The following is a 23,767-nucleotide window of genomic DNA, read 5'->3' as shown; positions in this document are numbered from 1 at the left end:
TCAAGCATTAGAGTACACGTGGTCTGTTTAATGTAAACTTTGTTTTAAATATTTTTTTAGACAAAGTATATATCAGGGACACAAGTCCATAAATGTAATTTGGAGCATTATTTTCAAAAGCAAATTTGAAGAAATTAAATGTATTCTGTCAATGTAATAAAGATAATCCAATAAAAGGACACTGCTATACTTTTACTACAGAAAACTGAAGAACCATAAAAAATAAATTAAAAACCTGTATTTTTACAGTTCATCCTAACAGGAAAGAAAAATCCATATTGGATATTTATTTTTTAAACAATTCTAACTTTTATAAAGGTTAAATCATTCTAGTCAAGAAAAACTTTGGCTCTTTCAAAGCAAAAATGCAATAGAAAGTATCATAAATAATAATCACCTACCTAGAACCATGCTGGTCTTGAGAAAACTCAACTATGTGTCCAATCAAGTCTCTAAGTTGAAGGTTTGGGAAGCGGTTGTTTCTGAAATCTTCCAATAATCTACTTCGGCCAGAAGGCATAATATCAGACCTATTATACCGAAGCCGAGAAGGAGGAAAGAGCTGGCTGCTGGAGCTAAACAGACTGGAAGTGCCTGAAGCACTTCGATATTTTGCTTCTGCTCCAGGTGCTGCAGAGATATATCGACCACTACCATTTGTCAGTCCTCCTACAACAAAGCAGCTGTGGTCAGCAAATATTTCTGACAAAGTTATTCCTCAAATAAAAGTCATTTAAACCAAAAAGTCAGTCAATATAGAAATATTCACCCCACTAATTCCTATATGGTATAACAGAAAATTAAAGTTGAAGGAGAAATCTCACACATTTACTTAATGTGTCTGGCTATATAATATGGGGGAAAAAGAGACTAGAAAACATGAGCAAAATAAACCTGTACTTGTTCTTGGCAGTTTAGTTTAAAAACGTCTAATGTCATACACAAAACCTGTATTTGTTCTTGGAAGCTTAGTTTAAAACATAATTATAACAACTAATGTCACACATACTAGTATCAATACCTGAATACTGAAACCACCAACAAAATTTTCAGTTACATTAACAAGCAAGTTACAAACAGCTAGCAAATTCAGATTTTAAGCCACTGAAAGTTTAATTGAAATTTACTCACAGAGTTAATAGAACACCAACTAAATCTGTACTTTTTTGGAATATATACAGATTCATTAAGTCATATATACTTGTATGTAAAGAAAAATGATTTCTTAGTTAACCCGATTAAATTTCAAACTTAAAAAACCCACAATATCAGATAATAAAGCCAAATTACACACTATTTAAATTTTTTATTTAAAAAATACTCTCCATAAAATACTACTGTTTTACAGACAAGAAATAGTAGCAGTAAACATATTTATTACTCCTAGAGCTTTAATGTTGACCATTTAAAACAAATGAATACAAAGCCTTTTTAACTTATATCCCATTCCAAAGACTACTACTAAAGGGCAGTTGATAAAAACAAAAATAAATAGAAGCAGGTAATTGTTCTTATTACAAATAACCATTTAAAAGTACTTGACAGTGTCCTTTTAAAAAAGAAAAATGTATAGAAAATTGTAAAATGCAGATTTAGTAGTTCAGATAAACAAAACCCACCGCCAGCTTTCACTATTGTATATCACTTCTATTTAGAGTAGTGCTGTATGTACAATCCAGGCCACAAAGTATAGATGGTGCCAAGGACACACTGTCAGTGCAAAGTTATAGAGAGGCATTAAAGGCCAAAAAGAGTTACAGGGACAAGGAGCAGTAAAAGAGTTATAATCCTGGAGAGTGAAGCGGGTTAGAATATCCCTCTTTTACTTTCAGTCCCCACTGCCCTAGCTTTACTTTTCTTCATTAAATTTCCCATCATCCAGTATATTATACATATTTATTATTTATTTGAATCCTCAGCCCCATTTCCAATGTAAGTGCCATAGAATTACATTCGCCTACGTGCATCTGATACGTGGTACCTAAAACGATGCCTCATAGACAGTGAGTACACAAATATTTATACATATTTAATGTAATATCAACTGCCTACGGTCTAGTTCTGTAATATCTTTCTTAAAAGTGTGTAACTTTAACAAGCCATTTTATACACCAAAGTCACTGACATCAAATTCTCATGTTCATTCCAGTTCTACATAAACTCGTGCTCATGTGTGAAAAGTCTAAAAAGTAAAAGAATTCAGTTTTTTAATACTGTCTCGATCTCTTCACTATTAATCCTTCTAGTCCCCTATTTTTCTTTCTGTTTATAGTACCATCAACCGTTCACAACAGTAACTGATCATGAGCCCATTCGAGTCTCGATAACAATTCTTTAACCTTTTTGTAGGGTAGGGGTGCTCTGCTCATCATTCCAATCTGCTTTCATAAACAACAATTATATCTTCCCATTCAAAGGCCACTTTGATGATGTCATTTTATACTAAAAACCTACAGCATCCTGCTAGAGTACCTTCTCTATATTCTTCAGCTTACTTTTCAAGTCATTATTCCAAACCTACTTTTCACATGAATTTCCTAATAGTACCCTAATTGTTCACTTCTCTCCTTCTTATTCATTACTATCTCTGTACCACTGCTTATCACTACCTGAAACAAGGCCTAATCCTACCTCTTTATTCTTAATGCACTGAAGATTTCAACACCAAATTCAAAATACATACTTACCCCAGAAAACGACAATTTTATTTGGTACCTTCCAAGTAGTCCTATCAATATCCAACAGGAATTCCTCCTGTGTCTAGATATTTCTTGATTATATTCTATCAGCTCCTAATACACCAAACTCCTGATGCACTTTAACAACTTAAAATGTCTAATGATGCCAAACTGCCTTGAGTTTTAAAAAATCTTGGAATTTCAGTTCTAGAAGCTTAATTATAATCAGCACTTTCATTTATAAAGCTGAAAAATTAATCTCACAAAGGGCCAGGATACCTTCGTTTCCTTACAAATTAATTAAATAAGCATTTCAACTCAATGTAAAATATATATTAAACATTTAAAATTTGGTTTTTTAGGGAATTCCCTGGCGGTCCAGTGGTTAGGACTCCTCACTTTCACTGCTGAGGGCCTGGGTTCAATCCCGGGTCAGGAAACTAAGATCTCACAGGCCACGTGGGAAAAAAAACCCCAAAAACTGGTTGTTTTTAAACACTGAAAGCATATCATCCAAAACTATTTTGGGATTGAGGAATATTTTACAAAATTGGCCTATACCTTTCAAAAATGTTGAGGTCATAAAAGACTGAGAAATAGTTCAAGATTAGTAAGAGTCATGACAAATAAATGTCATGTGTGAGCCCCCAAATCAATCAATCACCCTCTCCGCCCCAATGCCCCCCCGATCCTTCTTATAAAGGAAATCAATGAGACAACTGGCAAAGTGAATAAAGTCGGCTGAGTATTGTTAAGTTCCTGACTTTGACAAAAGAGTGTCCTCACTTTCAGGACACACACACACACTGATATGTTCATGAGTAAGGGACACTGTGTCTGCCACTTCCTTTCAAAAGTTATCAGGGAAAAAAATGGGTGTGAAGGGACAGGCAAATGCAGAGAGGGGAAGCGAGGAGAGGGAAGCAACAATAAAGCAAATTCAGTTAAATAACATTTGGAGAATTGGGGGATAAGCTAGGTTTTTTTTTTTTAATTATTAATGATTTCCTCTTAAGTCTGAAATTATTTCAAAATTAGTTAAAAACAAACATACAAATTGGTCATCTATATTCATACCATTGCTACTGGTCATCTAAAAGATGTGTTCTGCACCAAATGTGTTAAACGGTAACAGTCCCTTCAACTTATCACTGACCTCACCCCTATCATTTATCACTTCTTAATCACCAGCTTAATAAGAGTGTATGGGACATGGAGATCTGTACTATTATTTCACAGATGAAGTCACTATAGTTCAAAGGTGATGTGACATGCAGCTAGGCAACCAGGAGTCTTAGGCCAGAGTTCATCACACAGTAGTGTGCTGCCCCTTATACGCTATTTACATAGGTATCTATCAAGTTCATTCATGACAACTGAATGAAGGCAAACACCTCATAACTATCCTAGTAGAAATAATATGATTTTATAAGTTTTCATTAATTTCCTTGAGAAGTCCATTGTTTTAGAATCCTTCCCTATTTAATGCCAGAAATTAAAAAGATCTTAATACTGTGAAAAACACAGGGGAGAAAATATAAAACAACTGAAACCACCACAAAATAAATCTCGCAAGTTTTTTCTTTTCATTATTTTCCACCTCCCTGGGATCTGGAATAACAACTCCTGAGCCTATTATTTATTTACTTTTTCTATTTTTTAAAAAATAAAGATTCTCAAATCTTTCCCAGTGGATAGTTTTTATTTAAAAAAAAAAAAGTCTACCTGAAGATTATTCTGATAGAGGTTTGGAGCCTAATAAATTAGAATCAAGATAAATTAAGGTTTCATTTTAGAGCAAGTTGTCAACTACTAATTTCAAATAAAAATGGTAATCCAAGTAGATTCACAGTCCCGAAAAGGGTACAACTACATATAGGCTACTAGGCAGAGTCCCTTTCAGAAGGCGAGGCTCTGGAAAGCTCAAGAATGGTAAGATGCTAATGAAAGATGACTAGTTAGTTGGAGTGGGCAAAGAATAAATGATAAAGAATGCACAGTTGGAAAAAGTCTAAAATGAGGATGACCTATTTCACTTTAAGGTATTACCTTCAGTTACTTCTAACCCAGAGCCCATACACTTAGTACTTTCAGTTTGTTATTTTTTTTCTCTGATTACTTTTCAAAAGAAATGTATGGAACATTCAGAGTAGACTGTAACAGCCATGTAACTCCTTTCTTCCTTCCAATTTCTGCCTTTTGCAAATGGGACTGTCTAACCTATGCCTGTCCCATGACTATATTTTGGAGGCAGATAACTTGTTTCCTAGGTTTCACAGACCCAAAGATGGAGAGGAATTTTGCCACAGGATGGACCACATTCAGAATCTCACCTGATTTAGAAAATAAGATTTGGGATTTTTGGAATGGTTCAAGACTCTTGGGGATGCTGGAATGTATTTTGCATGTGGGCTGAACGTGAATTTTGAGGGACCAGAGTTTAGACGGTACTGGGCTGAACTGGGCTTCCCCAAAAGATATGTTCAAGTCTTAACTCCTGGTACTTGTGGATTTGACTTTATTCGGAAATAGTATCTTTGCAAATGTAATCGAGTTAAAATGAGGTGTCATGCTGGAGTAGGTTGGGCTCTTATCCAATGACTGTTGTCCTTATAAGAGAAGGAAAATTAGGACAGACACATAGGGAGAATGCCAGGTAATGACGGAGGCGCAGACTGGCGTGCTGTGTCTACAAGCCAAAGAATGTTAAGTGTTATCAGCAACCATCAGAAGCCAGAAAAGGGCAAGGAAGGCTTGTGCTCACAGCCTTCAAGGGGAGTATGGCCCTGTTGACACCTTAATTTGACTTCTAACCTTCAGAACTGTGAGACAATAAATCTGTTTTAAGCCACTTAGTTGTAATTTTTAACAGCCTTAGAACATTAATATGTAATGCTATCTTAACAACACTCTGAGACAAGGATATTATCTCCATTTTACTTGTGACACAATAGGCTTAGAGAAGCTAAATCCTTAATAAGTCCTTATTCAAGGATGCATAGCCAGTAACTAGACTGAGGGTTATTTTAAACTATTATATCTGAATAATTCCCTTAAAGCTTTCAGTTATATTCTGCTATACCTCATGAAGGACATTTAATGCCACATACCATACTTAAATGTGGGATATGCTTGAGGTTACATGGGAGAATAAACCATGTAAATTTTTTAACTATATATGTGCTATATAAAGACACAAAATTTTTACTCGGGAAAAACCAAGGCTTCAATGAATTAAAAAACCTACATAATTCTAGTTAAAAGTATAATCTTCCACATCACCTTAAAAGACTAATATAAAAAGCAAAAAGCATAAATATGTCAAGTGTGCTATCTTAAATTTGTACATTTTATGACCATATGTAAGCAAACAATATCAGGTGCAAACTAAAACCAAAATAAAAATCTGTTGTTTCCATTTCAATTGTTTGTAATTCTTTTCTAAAAGCAACTAAGTAATTAATCTACCTTTTAGCATCTAGTGCTTCAACTTTTTAAAAATATAAAGGTAAGAGGGAGGCCATCTTCACAGAAGATACTTAATATTAATAATCTTTCCTCATTCATCAAAGAGCATTTAAACAGACTGAGTTTTTAACATATGAACTATGTAGTTCAGACTAGTATTATATCTCACTTCTACCTCTACTCACCTTGTCAATTTCCATTATTCCATCAAAAAAGGCTTGTATGATTTCAAGAACTGTCTGAATCTTACATCTTTACTGAAAACTAAACTACTTCTGTGATTACTGAACATGAGGACACTCTAAAAACCTACCCCTACCCCAAACCAAAGAACACACACAGGCAAAAATTAAAACTCACAACCGTCATAAAACTTCTCAAAGTGCACTACTCTACAGAGTATGATCTTAACACACTGATCAGAGAACACACTACCAGTCCAACAATGCTTTAATGTAGAAATCTATGTAGGATGTAAAATAATTTTTTTAAACAAGTAGCTAGTGTCCAAAAATAAATTCATCGATAAAACAGAAAGAAACAAAGCCACTCAAATTACTCCAACCATTTTGTTGAGATCTAAATACAGTTGACCCCTGAACAACACGGGGGTTAGGAGCATCGACTCCCACCCCACCAAAATATATGTATAAATTGTGACTCCCCCCAGACTTAACTACTAGTAGCCAGCCTACTGCTGACCAGAAGCCTTACCAGTAACATACAGTCTATTAACACGTTATATGCTATATATATAATTATAATTTTATGCATTCATGAAATACCTAACTTTAAAATTTTTTTGATATTTCTATGCAGTCTGCGAATTTTTTCAAGTTGCAAATCTCCAAAAAAATTTCCCGATTTTCCCCATTTTTTGGGGGGAAAACAATCCATGTATAAGTGAACCTGGGCCATTCAAACCTGTGTTGTTTAAGGGTCAACTGTACTGTTAAAGCTGTGGAGAATGGTTTCAGCTTTCTTGTTTCTAATCTAGTAGGGAGAAAAAACCCAGAAACAACTCTAATATAATCTAGTCTGTGGTTAATTTGGTACAGAAAGGACAGATAATAATTCTAATGGAGAGAATCACTGTGTTAAATAAAGTGCAATAAGGCAATAGCATTACAATCATTATACTGTTGGTTTACTCATCTGTATTCACCACAAAAAAATCAAACCTGATGATGGTGGGTAGAATGATGTTTTCTTCAACGGTGTCTCTCAAGTCAGGCACAGTCTGGCATATAGGGATTTGACATTGGTTGAATAAATTAAGTGAATTAATTAAGCAAAATAAATTAATTAAATAAAAACTTTCATGAGACCCCGGAATTCTTAAATTGGGGGCCAATAAAACTACACATAAAAGATAAACATAAAATAGGGATTAGTTTCAGTATAAATTAAGCTTATTACTATCCTATTTAGAATATCATGTAAAGACCCTTATCTGATCAGTTTTAATTTAAAAATTAGCAATAAAATATTATGAGATCCTTGAAGTAAGAATTATTTAATTTAGATTAAAAGTCAAATGCAGGGGGACTTCCCTGGTGATGCAGTGATTAAGAATCAATGCAGGGGACACGGGTTCAAGCCCTGGGCCAGGAAGATCCCACATGCCGATGCTGCGGAGCAGCTAAGCCCATGTGCCATGTCTACTGGGCCTGCTCTCTAGAGCATGCGAGCCACAACTGCTGAGCCTGTGTGCTACAACTACTGAAGCCTGTGCGCCTAGAGCCTGTGCTCCACAAGTGAAGCCACCACAGTGAGAAGCCCGCGCACCACAAGGAAGAGGAGCCCCCGCTCGCCGCAACTAGAGAAAGCCCGCACGCAACAATGAAGACCCAAAGGAGCCAAAAAAAAGTCAATTGCAGGCAAGTGAAAAATGCCAATATACTGACACATTCAAACTCACTTTCCTCACCAACTCACAATAGGCTAAATTATATTTTACCACAATTTTATAAAAAGTTCACAAAAATTCTAAACTTAGGGAATAGGAAAAGATCCTTTATTTATTTAGGGCGATAGTAGACAGAAACAAAAGCATTCTTTGAGAAGCAGTGTGACACCCTGGAATGAACCAGGTAGACCTGGACTCAAAATTTTTGTTCCTTACTAACTTCATGACTACAAGCAAGTTCCTTGATCGCTTTGAGAATGAAGTTGTGTGTGTGTGTGTGTGTGTGTGTGTGTGTGTGTGTGTAGTGTGAAAGAGGAGTCAAAGTTAATTTCTCCCCATTTGGATATTCAATTGCTCTAGTTGAACTTACTGAAAAGACCATCCTTCCTAAATACACCAGAGTGGCACTGTGGCCACAAATCAGGTAACTAAACGAGCAGGTCTATTTCTGGATCCTCTATTCCACCAATCTATTTCTCTACCCTTGTGCCAATACCACAATTTTAGTAAAACTACCACTGCAGTTTTAATAAGTTTGATATCTGGCCAAGTTATTAAATTCTAAATTTGTTCTTCAAGACTGTCTTGACTACTCTTGGCTCTGTTTTTCCATTCATATTAAATAAACCAGCTTGTCAATTTCTTTAAAAAAGCCTGAAAATTCTTATTGAGATCGTGCTAAATCTATACATCAATTAGAAGACAGTTGGTATCTTTATAATACTGAGTCTTTCAAGCCACAAACATGACATGTCCTTTCATTTATTTGCCTTCTTTAACTTCAGTCATTGCTTTTATGGTTTACAGTGTAAGATTCTGCCCTTCCTCCAATGGACTTATTCCTGGTTAAGGAAACAGTCTCATGTAAAAATATGCTAAACATAAGTCAATTTTCAGTATTACCCCATGAGACCCATGCTGCATTCATTTTTAAAGGTTATTTGGCTAAAGCTGCAGATCTCTCATGAAGCACATCTGCCTATATTTTAAGAGTTAGTTTTTTGATCCTATGTTTACTTAATGTACATTATTTAGTGTATAAACAGTGCAATGATATAAGTTCTTGGTGAATTCTTGATAGACTGTTTTTAAGGCACATGAAGACTTATTTGATATCAGTAAGAAGGAAAGGTAGAGAAACAATTGAGGGAGGAGCTGCAATGCAAATATGAAGGAAAGGTAGAGCCAGTGAATAAAAAGTAAAACAACCAAATGATAGTAAATAATGATATACAGAATTATAGTCAACATTAAAGAAATGGCTCCAATTTGCAAAACACATATCAAGGACAACAATATTTAAAAACATATTCAGTAAGAGACCAGACTTTTCTATTTTCTCATCCCATAAGCTTTTTTTCAAAAATTTAAAATATACAATGGCAAGCAGACTTCAGGTCAATAGAAGGAAACAAGGCAGGAAGAAAGAAATCCATTAGGGAGATGATGGGGGACAAGATCAAAGGCTCATATAACACACTAGAGATCCAGGAATTATGAAGTGTGAACTGGAGTAACGCCTTATATAAACTATGAATTGTTCCAAGGTGTCTCTCTTCACCTGAGTGCTACTGGAAATTCCAGTGGGATAATCCTTTTTAAATGAAAAGTTTAGCATCTGGCTGCTGGGTATTTAATGTCCACAGAATCCCCACAGTCATGATGACAAGCAAGAACTGTTGCCACACATTTCCAAATCGTTCACCTCCTCATTCTAGGTATTCTAAACAAGCACTCCAAGTGATTCTGGTATGGTAAACCACTGAAACGAATCATCAAGTATTTTTCAGTCTCAAATCTGAGATTACCTTAACTGAATTAGCTGGTGAAAACATTCTCAGTCATTAGAAGCACAAAGTCATAGATAACATTATTAGAGGATAATGGATAACACGTAAGGGCAAAAATTAATCATTGTGACCCCAAAGCAGGACTAAGACTAATGAATTTGTACACAGAAATGAAACATAAGATAAAATAATAAATTCTTCCACACAAGTAATAATTTTAGAACTTTTCCACAACATATTTCATACTTTTCAACAAATAAATGACTTTTAGATGCACCAATGGGTTGAAGCAGTGATTTCATTTACACCACCATGAGAACCTGTAAATAATATTCTGTTGAGAGCTGAGTATGTTGTCCTATCTATTCAGTCCTGTTGTCCAACATATATTCAGTCCCTGAGTGGCCTGCCTTATGAGTAACACATATTCTTATTTCATACAGTAGATAAGAGCTTCTCTATAAATCTCAAGAATAACTGAGAAAGGGATCTAGAAGTCTAGTAATCTTATACACACATTTTAAAAACATATAACCTACACCATTGTGAGGTTAAATTTGAGAGGCTGAGAATATTGTTATTGATATACTTTGTAAAATTGTTCAATTCATTATAGAATAGCAGAACAGAAAAAGAAAAGATAGTATCAGGAGTCAGAACAGTGTTCTAGCTTCAGTTCTGCCATTTACTGGTTTGGGCAAGTCTCTTGGGCTCATATGACCTATAACTGTCTCATCTTTAATGGGCAGATCACTCAGCCAGTTTATGTTAACAATTAGGATGAAATGAAATAATGAATATGAAAGTGCTTTACAAAACTATCAAATGCTATTTAGTTACAGGGAACTTGCTACTTAAAGGATAATAATACCTTTCAATGAAAACTTCAAAATAATTTATATTGTTTTCTGCTTTAAGGACCATATATGAAACTCAGAAAAACTGCACAAAGCCTTACAACCAATTTGGCCATACTTGTTTTAATTCTCAAACATCTCATTCTAAGAGAAGCGGATGACCAAATCTGCCAAAGGTCAGCAATTTCAACAGATTAACTACTACTGAACAGGGAAAATGACTCTAACAGTTAATATTACCATATCTATGTTTCATATAAAATTTTCTGTGATTAGGAGAGAAGATAGGTTATAAAGTTTTTTAATCTACTGCACGTTAAAGCACTGTGTGACTACTGAATACATGACATTAAGGAATCTTCAAAACTGACAGCCACCTTTGAATTAACTGATTTCACTGAGTTCAAAGCTGGAATTAGACTTTTTATCACCCTTTTCTTAAGAAAAAACAAGCCAGTTCAAAAATGAAGAGGTACAAGGGAAGAAGCCATTAGTTTGTCAAACCCTAAGTTAAATAAAAACACAAAATGTTACTTTATACCCAAGAAGTTCCATATCAATCTATTATGAGCATAAAGATTAGAGTAAATAAGAAATCACTAACATATTTTAAACGTTTACTCAAAGAAGAAAAAGGAAACAAGGAAGGAAAGAACTAGTTAGCTAGCTCCAGGTAGATGAAAAAAATAATACTTGAAATATTTAATCTTCTTTTACTGGGAGTAACGTATCTCAAAATAAGAGACTGACTTCTATCATAAAGAATTATAAAAAACAACTACAGGTAGAAGATTTTTCCCCCCAACTCTATACATCAGTATAACATGAGAAAATAATTCACTTGATATTCAAGGCTGAACTTGAAGCCCAGAATTTTACATAGCTCTTTGCATTTCAAGATAAAAAACATTAATCTTAAAGTTGTTCCCCTTCCTTATTCTTTTCCACTTGTTTCTCTGATCAGTATTTTAAGCACTGCTTTTAACAAGCTGTAGTCAACGTGGGAACCAATCTGAAGGGACTCCAAATGGCCAAAGATAGTAATATTTTAGCATCAAGAAAAGGTATAAAAAGTGTTATCTCCCAGTCTGCAATGGACTGAAACATAACAACCATCCTAAAATCCATCAATTTACACGATAGGGAACAATGATGATTTAAACACAAAAACAAAAAAACCCTGCAAGTCACCTTTAGAAGTTGCTAGGGCATCAACTCATTCTCATTCTCAATTCTCATTTCCCAAGGTCAGAAAACAAAGGAAAAGAAATCAAGTATCATCCTGACTCCTATGTGAACTATATATTTTAGGGTAACCTCACAATTGATGAAAGTTCTTTTCCATAGAAAAATTCCAGCTAACAAATGTAAAAGGAATGACAGAGCATCACCATTTTGCAACCTCTGAAGAAATACGTAGGTGATGATCAAAGGCTGCTAAGCCATTAGGTGGATTTGGCAGACAACCTGACAAAGAAGATAACCAGACATGTGTCTCCTGATATGGTGCAGCAGAAATACAGAACCAAATAGCAAAGCAAACAAACAACCAGATCAAACCCCTAAATTCCATTTTACAGGAAATTCAGAGAATAGAGGACATGTTAAATACCACCATGGAGAAGAAACCATCGAGGTCCAGAATGTGGGATATTCGACAGGACAAAGTTTCTTCAACAAATAAATGTGAAGGAAATAAAAAAGAGGATGGGGAAATGGTTCCATATTAAAAGACATCAAACAAATGACGGACCTTATTTGGACCCTGATGGAAACACAACAACTGTCAAAAGACATTTAAGTCAATTAGGGAAATTAGAGTAATGAGAATTTATAAATTTTAAAAGGTATGATAATGATTTTGTGGCTATAATTGTTTTTAAAAAAGGAATCTCTATCTCTTAGAAATTTCATACTAGAATATGGGAATATGGGAATACTTTTTCATGTTTCTGACTTCAATGTATTTAAAAAGCAACAAGGCTGCAAATCTTAAAAAGAATATTTTAGGTTATAAAAAAATGAACCACCAAAATTCATCAGTTGAAATACTTGTTCTTCAATCACAAAGTGACTACTGGTCATCCTGCTAAAAATACTTATGTTGATCAAATGACAACTATTTTTAAAAAATGAAACATCTTTTTTGGAAAGCCAGAAGTACACAATGTTGCTATTCACTTTTTCTGTGAATCAAGTAACTAGCATGAGCAAAGGCATAGGTGGTTAAAAAAAAAAAAAGTTACCTGTTTCATCCAATATTTTAAGAATATCGATATCCAGACCTACCAATAACTATAATGGCTACGTATCTTAAAAATCTCATAAGAAAATCAGCTGGAACTAATTAATTCCAACCAATTCTAATGAAACTGAGAATTTATCCCTATTTTATGATATTATATTCTTAATATGTGAGCAGAGTAAGATTATTTTTTAAATGGCTATGCAAATTCATTTTCATAGGTATTTTATCAATTAGCAGCCTTGATAACTTGATTCATGAAGAAATCCACTTCAGGGATATACAATTTAAAATATATATTTTTTAGGGCTTCCTTGGTGGCGCACTGGTTGAGAGTCCACCTGCCGATGCAGGGGACACAGGTTCATGCCCCAGTCCGGGAAGATCCCACATGCCGCGGAGCGGCTGGGCCCGTGAGCCATGGACGCTGAGCCTGCGCGTCCGGAGCCTGTGCTCCGCAACGGGAAAGGCCATAACAGTGAGAGGCCCGCATACCGCAAAAAAAAAAAAAAAAAAAAAAATATATATATATATATAGATAGATAGATAGACCAGAGAGCATGTAAGTCTTGCATCGTGATTCAATGACATGAAAACGAAAGATAGATTATTTCCATGAACACTATACAAAGAGCAAACTTATGAAATCTACTTAATTATTTTCAACTTGGCAGGGTCTATTCCTTGTTAACAAACAAGGTTGCTAGTTATAATATGACTAAAGCTAAAAGAAACTGGGGAATCACAAAAGAAAATAATCTACAGACAATTTCAATCAGAGGTGTGTTTAAATACTAGATTTCAAGGTGAAGCTAAACTAAGGAGTTCAGCTTAAACTATGGGTACAAAAGTATCAGGCTACAATGTAGAACTGCTGGCCCACACGATGATTACTTCTCATAACTGACTAGAATTCCTTCTAGAAGCATCTACATGCCTGGGTTCTTTATAGTCAAAAAAAATCTAGATTGCTATTTAATTAGAGACATCTAAAAAGTCATTTATAATCCAATTTCTAAGCCAGCTATGTAGAATAATTAATGCCATTTACACAGGCACTAAAGCACAACGTAAGCAGTAACAGTTGACAGAAATCTGATCTGAAACTTATCTATGAAAAAAATGACAGGACGTGACAAATATAATCTTAACGAATAAAACACAAAACTATTACGAAAGGTCTATTTTTAGGTTTGCTTTGTTCCAAATTTTGGTGTCAATTTCAAAGTCTCAAAGGCATGTTTTATATGGGAGTGGTAGGAGTGGGTCAATAGAAATAATAAAAATCAGGAATTGAGAAGCTCCTATGACTAAGAAAAGATAAATGAAGGAAAGTGGTAGGCTAAAAACTGATAAGTTTACACAAACAGTGCTGCAAAGCAGATCTTAGGACCCCACTCAGATAAATTAATTGGTTGTATACAGTCAATATCCCCAAAAAGAGCAAAGGCCAGAATTTGGGGTGGAGGACCAGTCTTTAAAAAAGAAATCTAGCCCACTTTGTAATAACATAAATCTAAATGATGATCACTGTAAGATATTCCTTTGCTACATGGAAACTTACTATATTACTGAGCTTTAGGAAAAAATAACTATAGCCTTATGATGGGGGTGGCGGGGTCAAACATAATCACTAATTTATAATATATCTGCTTACAAAAGCAACATTACTTTTTAAATCACAAGCTGATTTAAATCTTCCTAAGCACATAAGAATCAGCAATAGAATCTCTCAGTTTTAGCTGAAATGACTAGAATTATAAAAATCCAGAATCTAATTTTAATAAAATACTTTCTTTGAAAGACAGGGAGGGATTCATACACAGCCGCTGATATCCAAAAACCCTTCAAAATATACTGTTAACTACATGGCTAAATACTTCCTGGAGTGGGAAAAAGGTAACCACCAGTTCAAATAATCTTGGGGTGGGGGTGATTTTAATATACAGATATAAACCAAAGTTCTAAATGTTCCGATTTCAAGGGTACAGCAAGCCTAGAACATTTTTTTTCTTAAACAATGTGTTCAAAAGTAAAAGTAAGAGAACTACATGGACCAAACCCCTACATAATAAGATTCTCTAACTCACAAACATACTCAATTCATATACCCTGATATAACCCTGTGGTAAAATGGCCAGGCATTCATTCAAAGGCCAAAGCAAAAACCATTATACTAAACTAAATTATTTAAAGTTCAATAACTTTGTGACTAATGATTGCTTTTGGTGTGCACAAACTTTTTTTTTGCATTTTATTTTATTTTTTTATACAGCAGGTTCTTATTACTTATCCATTTTATATGGTGTGCACAAACTTTTGATCGTGAAATTTCTTTCACTATCACGTATAAATAATTGACTTTTCAGATGATCTAAAACATACACAAATCAAAAGCACAGACGAGAAAAAAAAACACACCACTGTATTTCATAAAAGGAACATAAGATACAATAGGGGTCTTTACCTTACTGTACATTAGACCCTCACTTTGAATTTTCACAAAAGTAGAACTTTTTCAAAAGGCTAATATCCACAAGCAAAAGCAATTTGGCATGTTTTATCCAACATTAAATATTTTACACATATTATAAAACACACACACAAACACACTCACATGTATACATACAAATAAAAAGGGTTTTGGTTTTTTTTTTTTACCTAAATGCAAACTGGATGAGGATCCATGTGATGAAAGTGATGGCGGTGGCGTAAGTGAATGTCCTGGAGTTTGGCTTGGCAGAGGCATGCCTATTGGACTTGGAGAGGAGGAAAATCCCAGACTATTGTAAAATGGTTGCCCTATGGGTGCTAGGCTGCTACTAGATCTTTTGTACAAGTCAGAGCTAGTAGATAGAGACTCTCTCCTTGTGGCACTACTACTTGCAGAACTGCCAACTGAAGAAGAAATAAAAAAAACCCTAATTACATACAGTGTTAACTGAATAAAACCTATCCCCAACTCTTGCTGGGAAATAACAGAAGTGATCACAATAATTATTTTTAGAAACATTATAGAGAAGATAATTACTGTGATAACTATACATACTAACTTATTAATCATAAAAGGGTATAAATGCACCCCAAGAAAATAACCAAATATTTAAGAGCAGTCATTCATATGTTCATTATTTCACACATATTTACCATTGACACATATGATTACTGTGCTTTAATACCCTGGTATGATTTATAAACCCTGAAATTGTAAGTTGTCTGCTTTAGGATATGCTAGAGATTAAATTCCAATAAGGTTAAATTTTGGTAGTATCCTAATCTCTGGAACCAAGTTCTTAAACTTCAACCCAATGCCAAGAAAAGATTATACTGATAAACAGAATATTAATACATTTCCCTCACCATTCACATTTGATTTGGCTTCCAGCTTGTGTTCAAATCATAGTCCTTTAAAATCCATATTAGCCCGAATATTAGTCAGCTGTGAAGTATAGATGGCAGCTAACTCCTCAGTACTTTTCACACTACACATTCTCCCTATCCTTCAGCAACTAAATTACAAAATACATATGGAAAAATCAAACTTTCTCTTAGAAAACTGATAGCTCTCATTACTGTTATCAACCAAAAACATGTGTTCACTTACCCCTCAGGATCTTCCATTCCTAAGATTCTATTTCTGGCCTCATGAACCCCTTACTCAGGTAAAGACTGATCAGCCTTTGTTTTCTTATATGGTATACAATTATATCACATCCCTTATTGTACTACATACCAATTTTTTTTTGTTTTTCATTTAATCCCCAATTCAACTATTAACCTTCTAGTTTTCTTTTGTACTTCATAAAATCATAAAAAAATGGTAGGTTCACATTACCATGTAGCTATGCATGCTCAGAAAAGCAACAAGATCTGGCTGTTAATCAACATATATTTGGATAATCAAATTCTTTACTAAGTGTTTAAAAGGATTGTCCAAAACTCCCAATTCATAAGTCTCACTTAGAGCCCATATTTTCAAGTATGTTTTTTACTGTTTCTAAGCCTTTTTAAACTGAAGCCTTTTACATCCAAAATAATTTTATAATACATTTCTTAACCTATCAAGTGTTTTAAGGACAAGCTCTATATTCGGACCAATATGGTAATTCTTTTCAAGAGAATTTTAAAGTTTCTATTAGGTTGTGGTTTTCTAATAGCAAGTCAATTATAAATAGATCATAAGGGTACAGATTAAAGAGAAAAATTAAGCAGAGCACATGATGGCAGACCAAGTTAAGCTTATTAATACAGATAGGAAACTTAATTACATTGGTTTTACCAAATTTAAAATTCTATAAAGGAAAAATACCAGGCTCACACTACTGTATTAAGCAAAGTATTATATAAACAGTATTCAACCTTTTAAACCAGTGAGTGCAGTTTCTGGAAGACTGATCATGTTTTATTGAAATTCTCACTTTTTAAGATATATTACAGGGAAATACTGGTAACTATATGCATTTTTAATAGCAAAAAATAAACACTATTGTAAGAATGGTTTTGGCAAAATTGTCAATGTATGCTATATTAACTATGCTAATTTAAAAGGACACTGTCAAAGTGATTTTTCTAAAACATGGCTACATTTAAAATTCCTATTTATTTCAGAAAACAATTTATATGACAAGGAAAAAGACAACAGCTCTCTAATGAGAGCAGCAGCACTATCATTCCCCTGGCAAATAATCAAAGAAACCATAGTTTTGACACATGCGATATTATTTTCCTCTAAAAAGGAGAAGCCAAGCTGAACATTTAAAAGTAATTCAGAAATAGCTTTACTTTAAACCTAACAAGCTGGCTCCTTAAATTTTACTATATGCCTAAATTATCTGCAACAGTATGACTACAAAATATAAAACAAAGTATATCTAAAATATCTAAGTGGCTAGACAGTAGAGTCACTAATCATTTATCAACTGTGGATAAAATGTTAAATTACAAACTTTCAATTGTAAAAGAACGTTCTAATGGGTCATAGAAATGGTGATTTAATTACTTTATTACAATGGCTAAGCTTCCTGGTGAGCTGAGTTATAAACTGGGGTATTTAACACTACTAAGCATTAATAATTTCATCATATGGGTAAAAGAATGATTGTGTGTATGTTACTGTGTGTGTACATGAGCACATAAACACATTATATTTTAAATTTCATGTAGGTATGGAATTGCCATAATGTAAAAAGGCAATGGGTAGACTTCGAAGAGTACCGAAGTGTAGCACTTGAATGAATGCTCATGAAATGTCCAAGAGGAGGGAGATGACAGGTTATTTACTGGTATTTAGGGGTGGCAACTGTTAATGTCCTCTGAAGCAAGGTAAAACAGAGGTACCCCAAACTGGAAATCAGAATGGAGTAAGCAATGCTCATAAATAAGGGAGGAATGAAGATGATCAGTTTTTGGGAAAGAGGCTCTACAGGGGACATGTGTAGAGAACAGAATGTTGATGGCTCACCAGTTCCTGAATGCAGGGGGAAGGCTCTTAACAACTAAGAGCAAATGGGAATTTGGAGTTCTTACAAATCTATACCAGACCATCAGTGACATTTTATTAGAAAAGGGAACATGAGATTTATCAGGTCTTTTCTCTATTTTTCCTGGATTATTTAGGGTCTACAATCTATAGAAACTAGTTATTTCCACACAAAAATTTTTTTTAATAAAGTTATATGTTCTTTTGATTTTCTCCAGCAATCTAAGATTATTTGTGGAAAATGCTTTTCAATTGTGTTAGAAACAAAAAAATGAGTCTATGGGAGCACTTGGGCGAGAGATAAAAAGACTAAGCTCCAAAAGGAATGAAAAAAAATCAAACAGGAAAATTAAGACTAAACAGTCTCTACGTTCACTAGACTTTTCCTCGGAAGTTCCCATGCCCATTTCTTTAGGTAATTTTGTATTAGGCAAGTATATTTCCCTTTTGAATTTCATTGCAACAAAAAAGCATTCTGCACCTAAAAGTTTATAGTTGTTCTAGACCATCATATTTATAAATATGAATGTTCAAGAAGTTCAGAAGATACTGTCTTAGAAAATTGGCAAGCACAGTTAGTAATGACTGGCATGTGTTAGTTTTGCCATTTTTCACACCAGAATATAATTTAATGTGGTGGGAAAACAGAGAACCAGATTTTAAGATTCAAGGACACGAGAGGAATAAAAATCCTCTTGAGGTGTGAATAAATGGCCCTGCCCCTCATAAAGAAAAGGCTGTCAACTGTACCAAGAGAATGAGAGTAAGCTGTTTTTTCCCTGTTTCCTGAATACTCTGGAAACACCAGAGACTGATAATACAATGTGTGTCAACAGGGTGTCAGTGTGAGCCTCTTCTGATTTCAGCTCTTCCTCAGTTACAAAATCAGTTTGTGTGGGTAAATTATTTATTTTGTGAAGCTATTTAAAATTTGCATTTCTTAAGGATTATATATCAAACTAGGATATGGGGGAAAAAAGTCCTTTTAAATGAACTTTTAGTGATAAAGGCTAAGTTGTTTAATATAAAGATAGGCATATTTATCTTAGGGGCTTCTGTTTAGAACATTACATCATAATTTATTTTTATATATTATACCAAATAAAGATCATTAACAACCATTAGCATTTAATAAGAATAAATCATCTGATGAGCATACAAAGATTATTTTAAAACACCAGAAACTTAAGATGGCAAAAATATTTACTTCCTCGAACATTAATGTTATAGAGCAAAGGGAAGAGCTAGTAATTAGCATAATATATATTATCCCAAACAAACCTTACTAAAACAAAAATTACAGTAATATAATTCTTAAAGCCAGGGGAAAACGTATTATATCTGAGTAAAGCATGGGCTGCTTGCAATGAGTTAAGCATTCCTAAATGTTACAGGAGGTGGTTTTTCAGCTACCAAACTAAACCAATAAACCAGTACCTTATTCCTGTCCTTTCTATACCACAAGCTATTACTGTTTATATTAATATTAAAAACAAATACATATACCTCATGTCCACTTAGCAGAGTACACTCATCTTAAAAAGAAACTTACCTGATGAACCAAATCCACTGAGGGCTGAGCCTATAGCAGCACCCAAAGAGCTACTGCTTCCAAAGCCAAGAGATGTACTTCCAGGTTGGCCAGGTCCGTGAGAAAATAAAGAACTGCTCTGGGAGCTATTAGTCAAAGAAGTGCTCCCATAAAATGAATTAGACTGCAGATTAGTGCTTGGCTGCTGTGGCTGCTGCTGCTGCGGTGGTGGCTGAGTGCCAAGTGGCCGGAAGAGGCCATTTGTGCTGCCTGCGAGACTATTTGCAGTTCCTCCAGCTGCTGCTGCCGCTGCTGTAAATTAAATTTCAGACACTTCGTAAAACTACTCAGAAAACCATTTTCTATTTTTGAAACATCTCAAACAACACCAGAAAAATATTATCCCTGAAAATGTCAGTTACACTTACCAGCTTGTGCTGCTGCCGAACTAATTAAAACAGGTGTTGGAGCCATTAATCGAACTGGAGCTCCAAGGCCAGTTCTCGCTCCAGGGCCAACCACTAAGGCACCAGTCTGATCATAATAGGCAGTTGGAGTTAGTACTTGATAGCCTAGATAATATTAAAATAAATGTTTACCAATGAAAACATTTATTATAGAAAACATGTATTTATTTTCCCCCACATTTGTGTTTTTATCAACCAGAAAACACAGCTATTTATACTGTTAATATAAAACCGTTAGTCACCATATAAAAAGCAAACACAGCTGAGAAGGTATTACTAAATATATGAAAATGTACTAAAGCACAAGTAAATATTTTTCCTAAATTTTAACAGAGATGCCTCTCGCTTATGGACAACAAAATGATGAGATATATTCCTTGATATTGAAACCATAGGTAATCAAGGGCTGATGCTTGAAAGTTTTTACCATTTAGTCAGTTGTCCTGAGAGGAGAATGGATAGAAAGACTAAGGGAAGTGAGGGAGAACACTGTACGATTTATTATGCAATTTTAGTAAATTTCTAAACCAAGTGCCTCATTACCAGCATTCCCTTAGATTTTCATTTGTAAGCAGCCCTTTCAAAATTAAATCATGATATAAACAGATAACTCAAAATCATAAGGTTTAACAAGTCAATTTGTAAAGGTTCTCAAGCTGGAGTCTGAATAAAAACCACACAGGCATTAGTTTTATTACAGCCTTGACCACAAGGCAGGTGACAATTTGCATTATTCACAATGACAGGTGAGTGAAGTTTATCTCTTCATAGACCTTCTCAGTAGGGACTCCTCATCTGAACCACAGAACAGAAAATGACTATTTGAACAGAAAAGTGACTATTTTGCCAATTCTCTCAAGGATGGTGCATAGTAAGTACCACTCAAGATGCATGGGAGAGAAGTTAACTATATATATATATATATACAGTGGATACTTCAAGGCAATAGGGCTTATTCTCTCCCAGAACGCAGGTTGAGAAAGGCTGTCTTATACAGCAACAGAGACTCAGGCTCAGAAGTCTGAGGACCACTTGCAAAACTGCACTGGCAGCCTTGGATACTTTTAAATTTAAACACTACTTTCCCTACTAAGACCAAAACTTTCACATGCAAAGGCTGTTTTAATTAAATACAGTAATTCTGCTTCGCAAATACCATTTTACTAATACAATGGATATGAATTAGGAGGACCAGCCAAATGAAGAGAAGCATCAGGCAAAACCTAGGAGGGAATGTAGAGCTTTCAAGCCCTCTCCTCATGGAGTGAACATGATGAATGAGAAGATTATTAGATATCTAACTGTAACTGTCACATAGGATATGCAAGTCTAGAGTTCAGGAGAGCGGTTCAGGCTGGAATTATAAATATGGGAGTGGTCAAGATAAGGATGGTATAAGCTAAAAAGGACAAAATCACCAAGAAAATAAAAGGGCAGGGCTTACGGCCTGAGGGTACTTTACATTAAGAGGTTGGAGAGAGCAGGAACAGGGGAAGAGACTGAGAGGAAATAGCCAGTAAAGAAAGAAAATTCAAACAATTTGGTCAAAGAAAAAAGAATTTGAACGAAGACTGAGTGATCAACAATGTCAAACGCTGCTAAAAGCCATTAAGAGTTGAGAACCTGACCAATGAACTTAGCAACATGGAAGTCATTCTGGTAAGGATAAAAGCCAAACTGTAGTGAATTCAGTAAAGAATGGAAGAACCATAAACAAGTACAGAAATGCTTTTGAGGAGTTTTGCTGTAAAAAAAAAAAAAAAAAGGACCAGAGGCGAGCTACAGAAAGGGGGCTGAGAGTAATTTTTTTCTTAACCAGGAAATGTACTTGATTAGCAGAGCATGATACTTAGGTGTTTAAAATTTTTATTGTTACTGTGAAACAGAACACATAAAAAGTACAAAAAACAGTATATTATAATGACTACAACACAAAAAAGTATAACTACCATCCAAGCCAAGAAACAGAAAACTGCCCAGCATCCCACCTCTCGAAAGTCCCTGCTCTACCAGTCTTCTCTTTCCCTTAGAGTTACACATTCTACTTCCCATAAATGCTTCTCTCTAAACAATCATTTGGTTTGAATTATTTTAAAAATTTTAGGTACGATTCATCCATGTGGTTATACACAGACCTTCTAGCTTCCATCTTCATTATTGTATAGCACCTCATTGGACAAACACCACAATGAATTTATCCATTCTACACTTACACGGTTGCCAGTTTGGGGCCACTGCCGACAGTACTGCCATAAACATTTTTGTATATGTATGCTGGTGTGTTATGTGTACATATTTCTCTAATCTAAGGTATACATCTAGTAGTTGACACCCTGGGCCAAAGGGCATGTGTATTTTCAAACTTTGGCAAATAATGCCAAGCTGCCTTCAAAGTGGTTGTGCAAATTTACACGCTTCCCACCTTGGTATTAGAGTTCCCATTGCTCCATGACTTCAGCAATACTTCATAATGGCAGACTTTTAAAAACTGGCCAATCTGAAAGATAGGCAGAAGCATTCTGTTGTGGTTTTGATTTTCTTTGCCCATAAGGAGGCTGAGCATCTTTTCATATGCTAATTAGGCACTGGGATTTCCTCTGGGGAAACAGCTGTTCAAGTCTCTGTCACCCATTTTCCTATTGGTCTGCATTTTCTTATTGATTTATAATTCTTTATGTATGCTGAATTCAGGTGTTTCACCATTTTAATGTATTGCAAATATCTTCTTCCATTCTTAGCCTGACCTGTGATTCTCTTTATGGTGACTTTTTAAGTAATGGGTTCAAATTTATTATTTCCTTTATTTTCATAAAAAAATTTCCCTATATTATCTTCTTCTTTTTTTTTTTTTTTTTGCAGTACACGGGCCTCTCACTGTTGTGGCTTCTCCCGTTGCGGAGCACAGGCTCCGGACGCGCAGGCTCAGCGGCCAGCGCGTCAGCGGCCATGGCTCACGGGCCCAGCCACTCTGCGGCATGTGGGATCTTCCCGGATCGGGGCACGAACCCGTGTCCCCTGCATCGGCAGGCGGACTCTCAGCCACTGCGCCACCAGGGAAGCCCCTATATTATCTTCTAATAGCTTTAAAATTCCACTTTTCCACACCTAGGTCTAAAATCCAAATGGAGCTGAGTACTGAACACAGAATAAGGCAGTGGTTCAATTTGTTGCCCAAATCATCAATTTTCTTTCATCTTATTTATAAAACAAGTCATTCATTCCTCCCTACTGCTTTTTTGCTGCTTTCTTTGCTATTAATTAGGTGGCCATTTCTTTTGGGAATCTCACTTTTGGGGTCTCTACTTTGTTCCACTGGTCTGTTTATCCATGCAGTAATTCAACT

The 23,767-nt window shown here is 34.9% G+C and overlaps 1 protein-coding gene across 12 annotated transcripts in view; it reads right to left on the bottom strand.

Moving 5' to 3' along the window:
• PUM2 (pumilio RNA binding family member 2) overlaps positions 1-23,767 on the bottom strand; it is a 94,634-nt gene that overhangs the window by 13,238 nt on the left and 57,629 nt on the right. For 8 of the 12 annotated variants that reach the window (XM_081254280.1, XM_081254279.1, XM_081254284.1 and 5 more), the window contains 4 exons: positions 20,386-20,529; positions 19,979-20,269; positions 15,609-15,845; positions 402-669 (listed from right to left, as the gene is read on the bottom strand). In XM_081254280.1, the coding sequence (XP_081110406.1) occupies positions 402-669; positions 15,609-15,845; positions 19,979-20,269; positions 20,386-20,529 (940 nt within the window). The remainder of the gene's footprint in view (positions 1-401; positions 670-15,608; positions 15,846-19,978; positions 20,270-20,385; positions 20,530-23,767) is intronic. The other 4 variants (XM_081254276.1, XM_081254277.1, XM_081254285.1 and 1 more) reach the window with 1 other exon arrangement.

The sequence above is a fragment of the Mesoplodon bidens genome, assembly GCF_964165515.1.
Source record: "Mesoplodon bidens genome assembly, chromosome: 14".
Lineage (NCBI taxonomy): Eukaryota > Metazoa > Chordata > Mammalia > Artiodactyla > Ziphiidae > Mesoplodon > Mesoplodon bidens.
The sequence above is the reverse complement of the archived record's forward strand: the minus strand, read 5'-3'. Positions and strand labels throughout refer to the sequence as shown.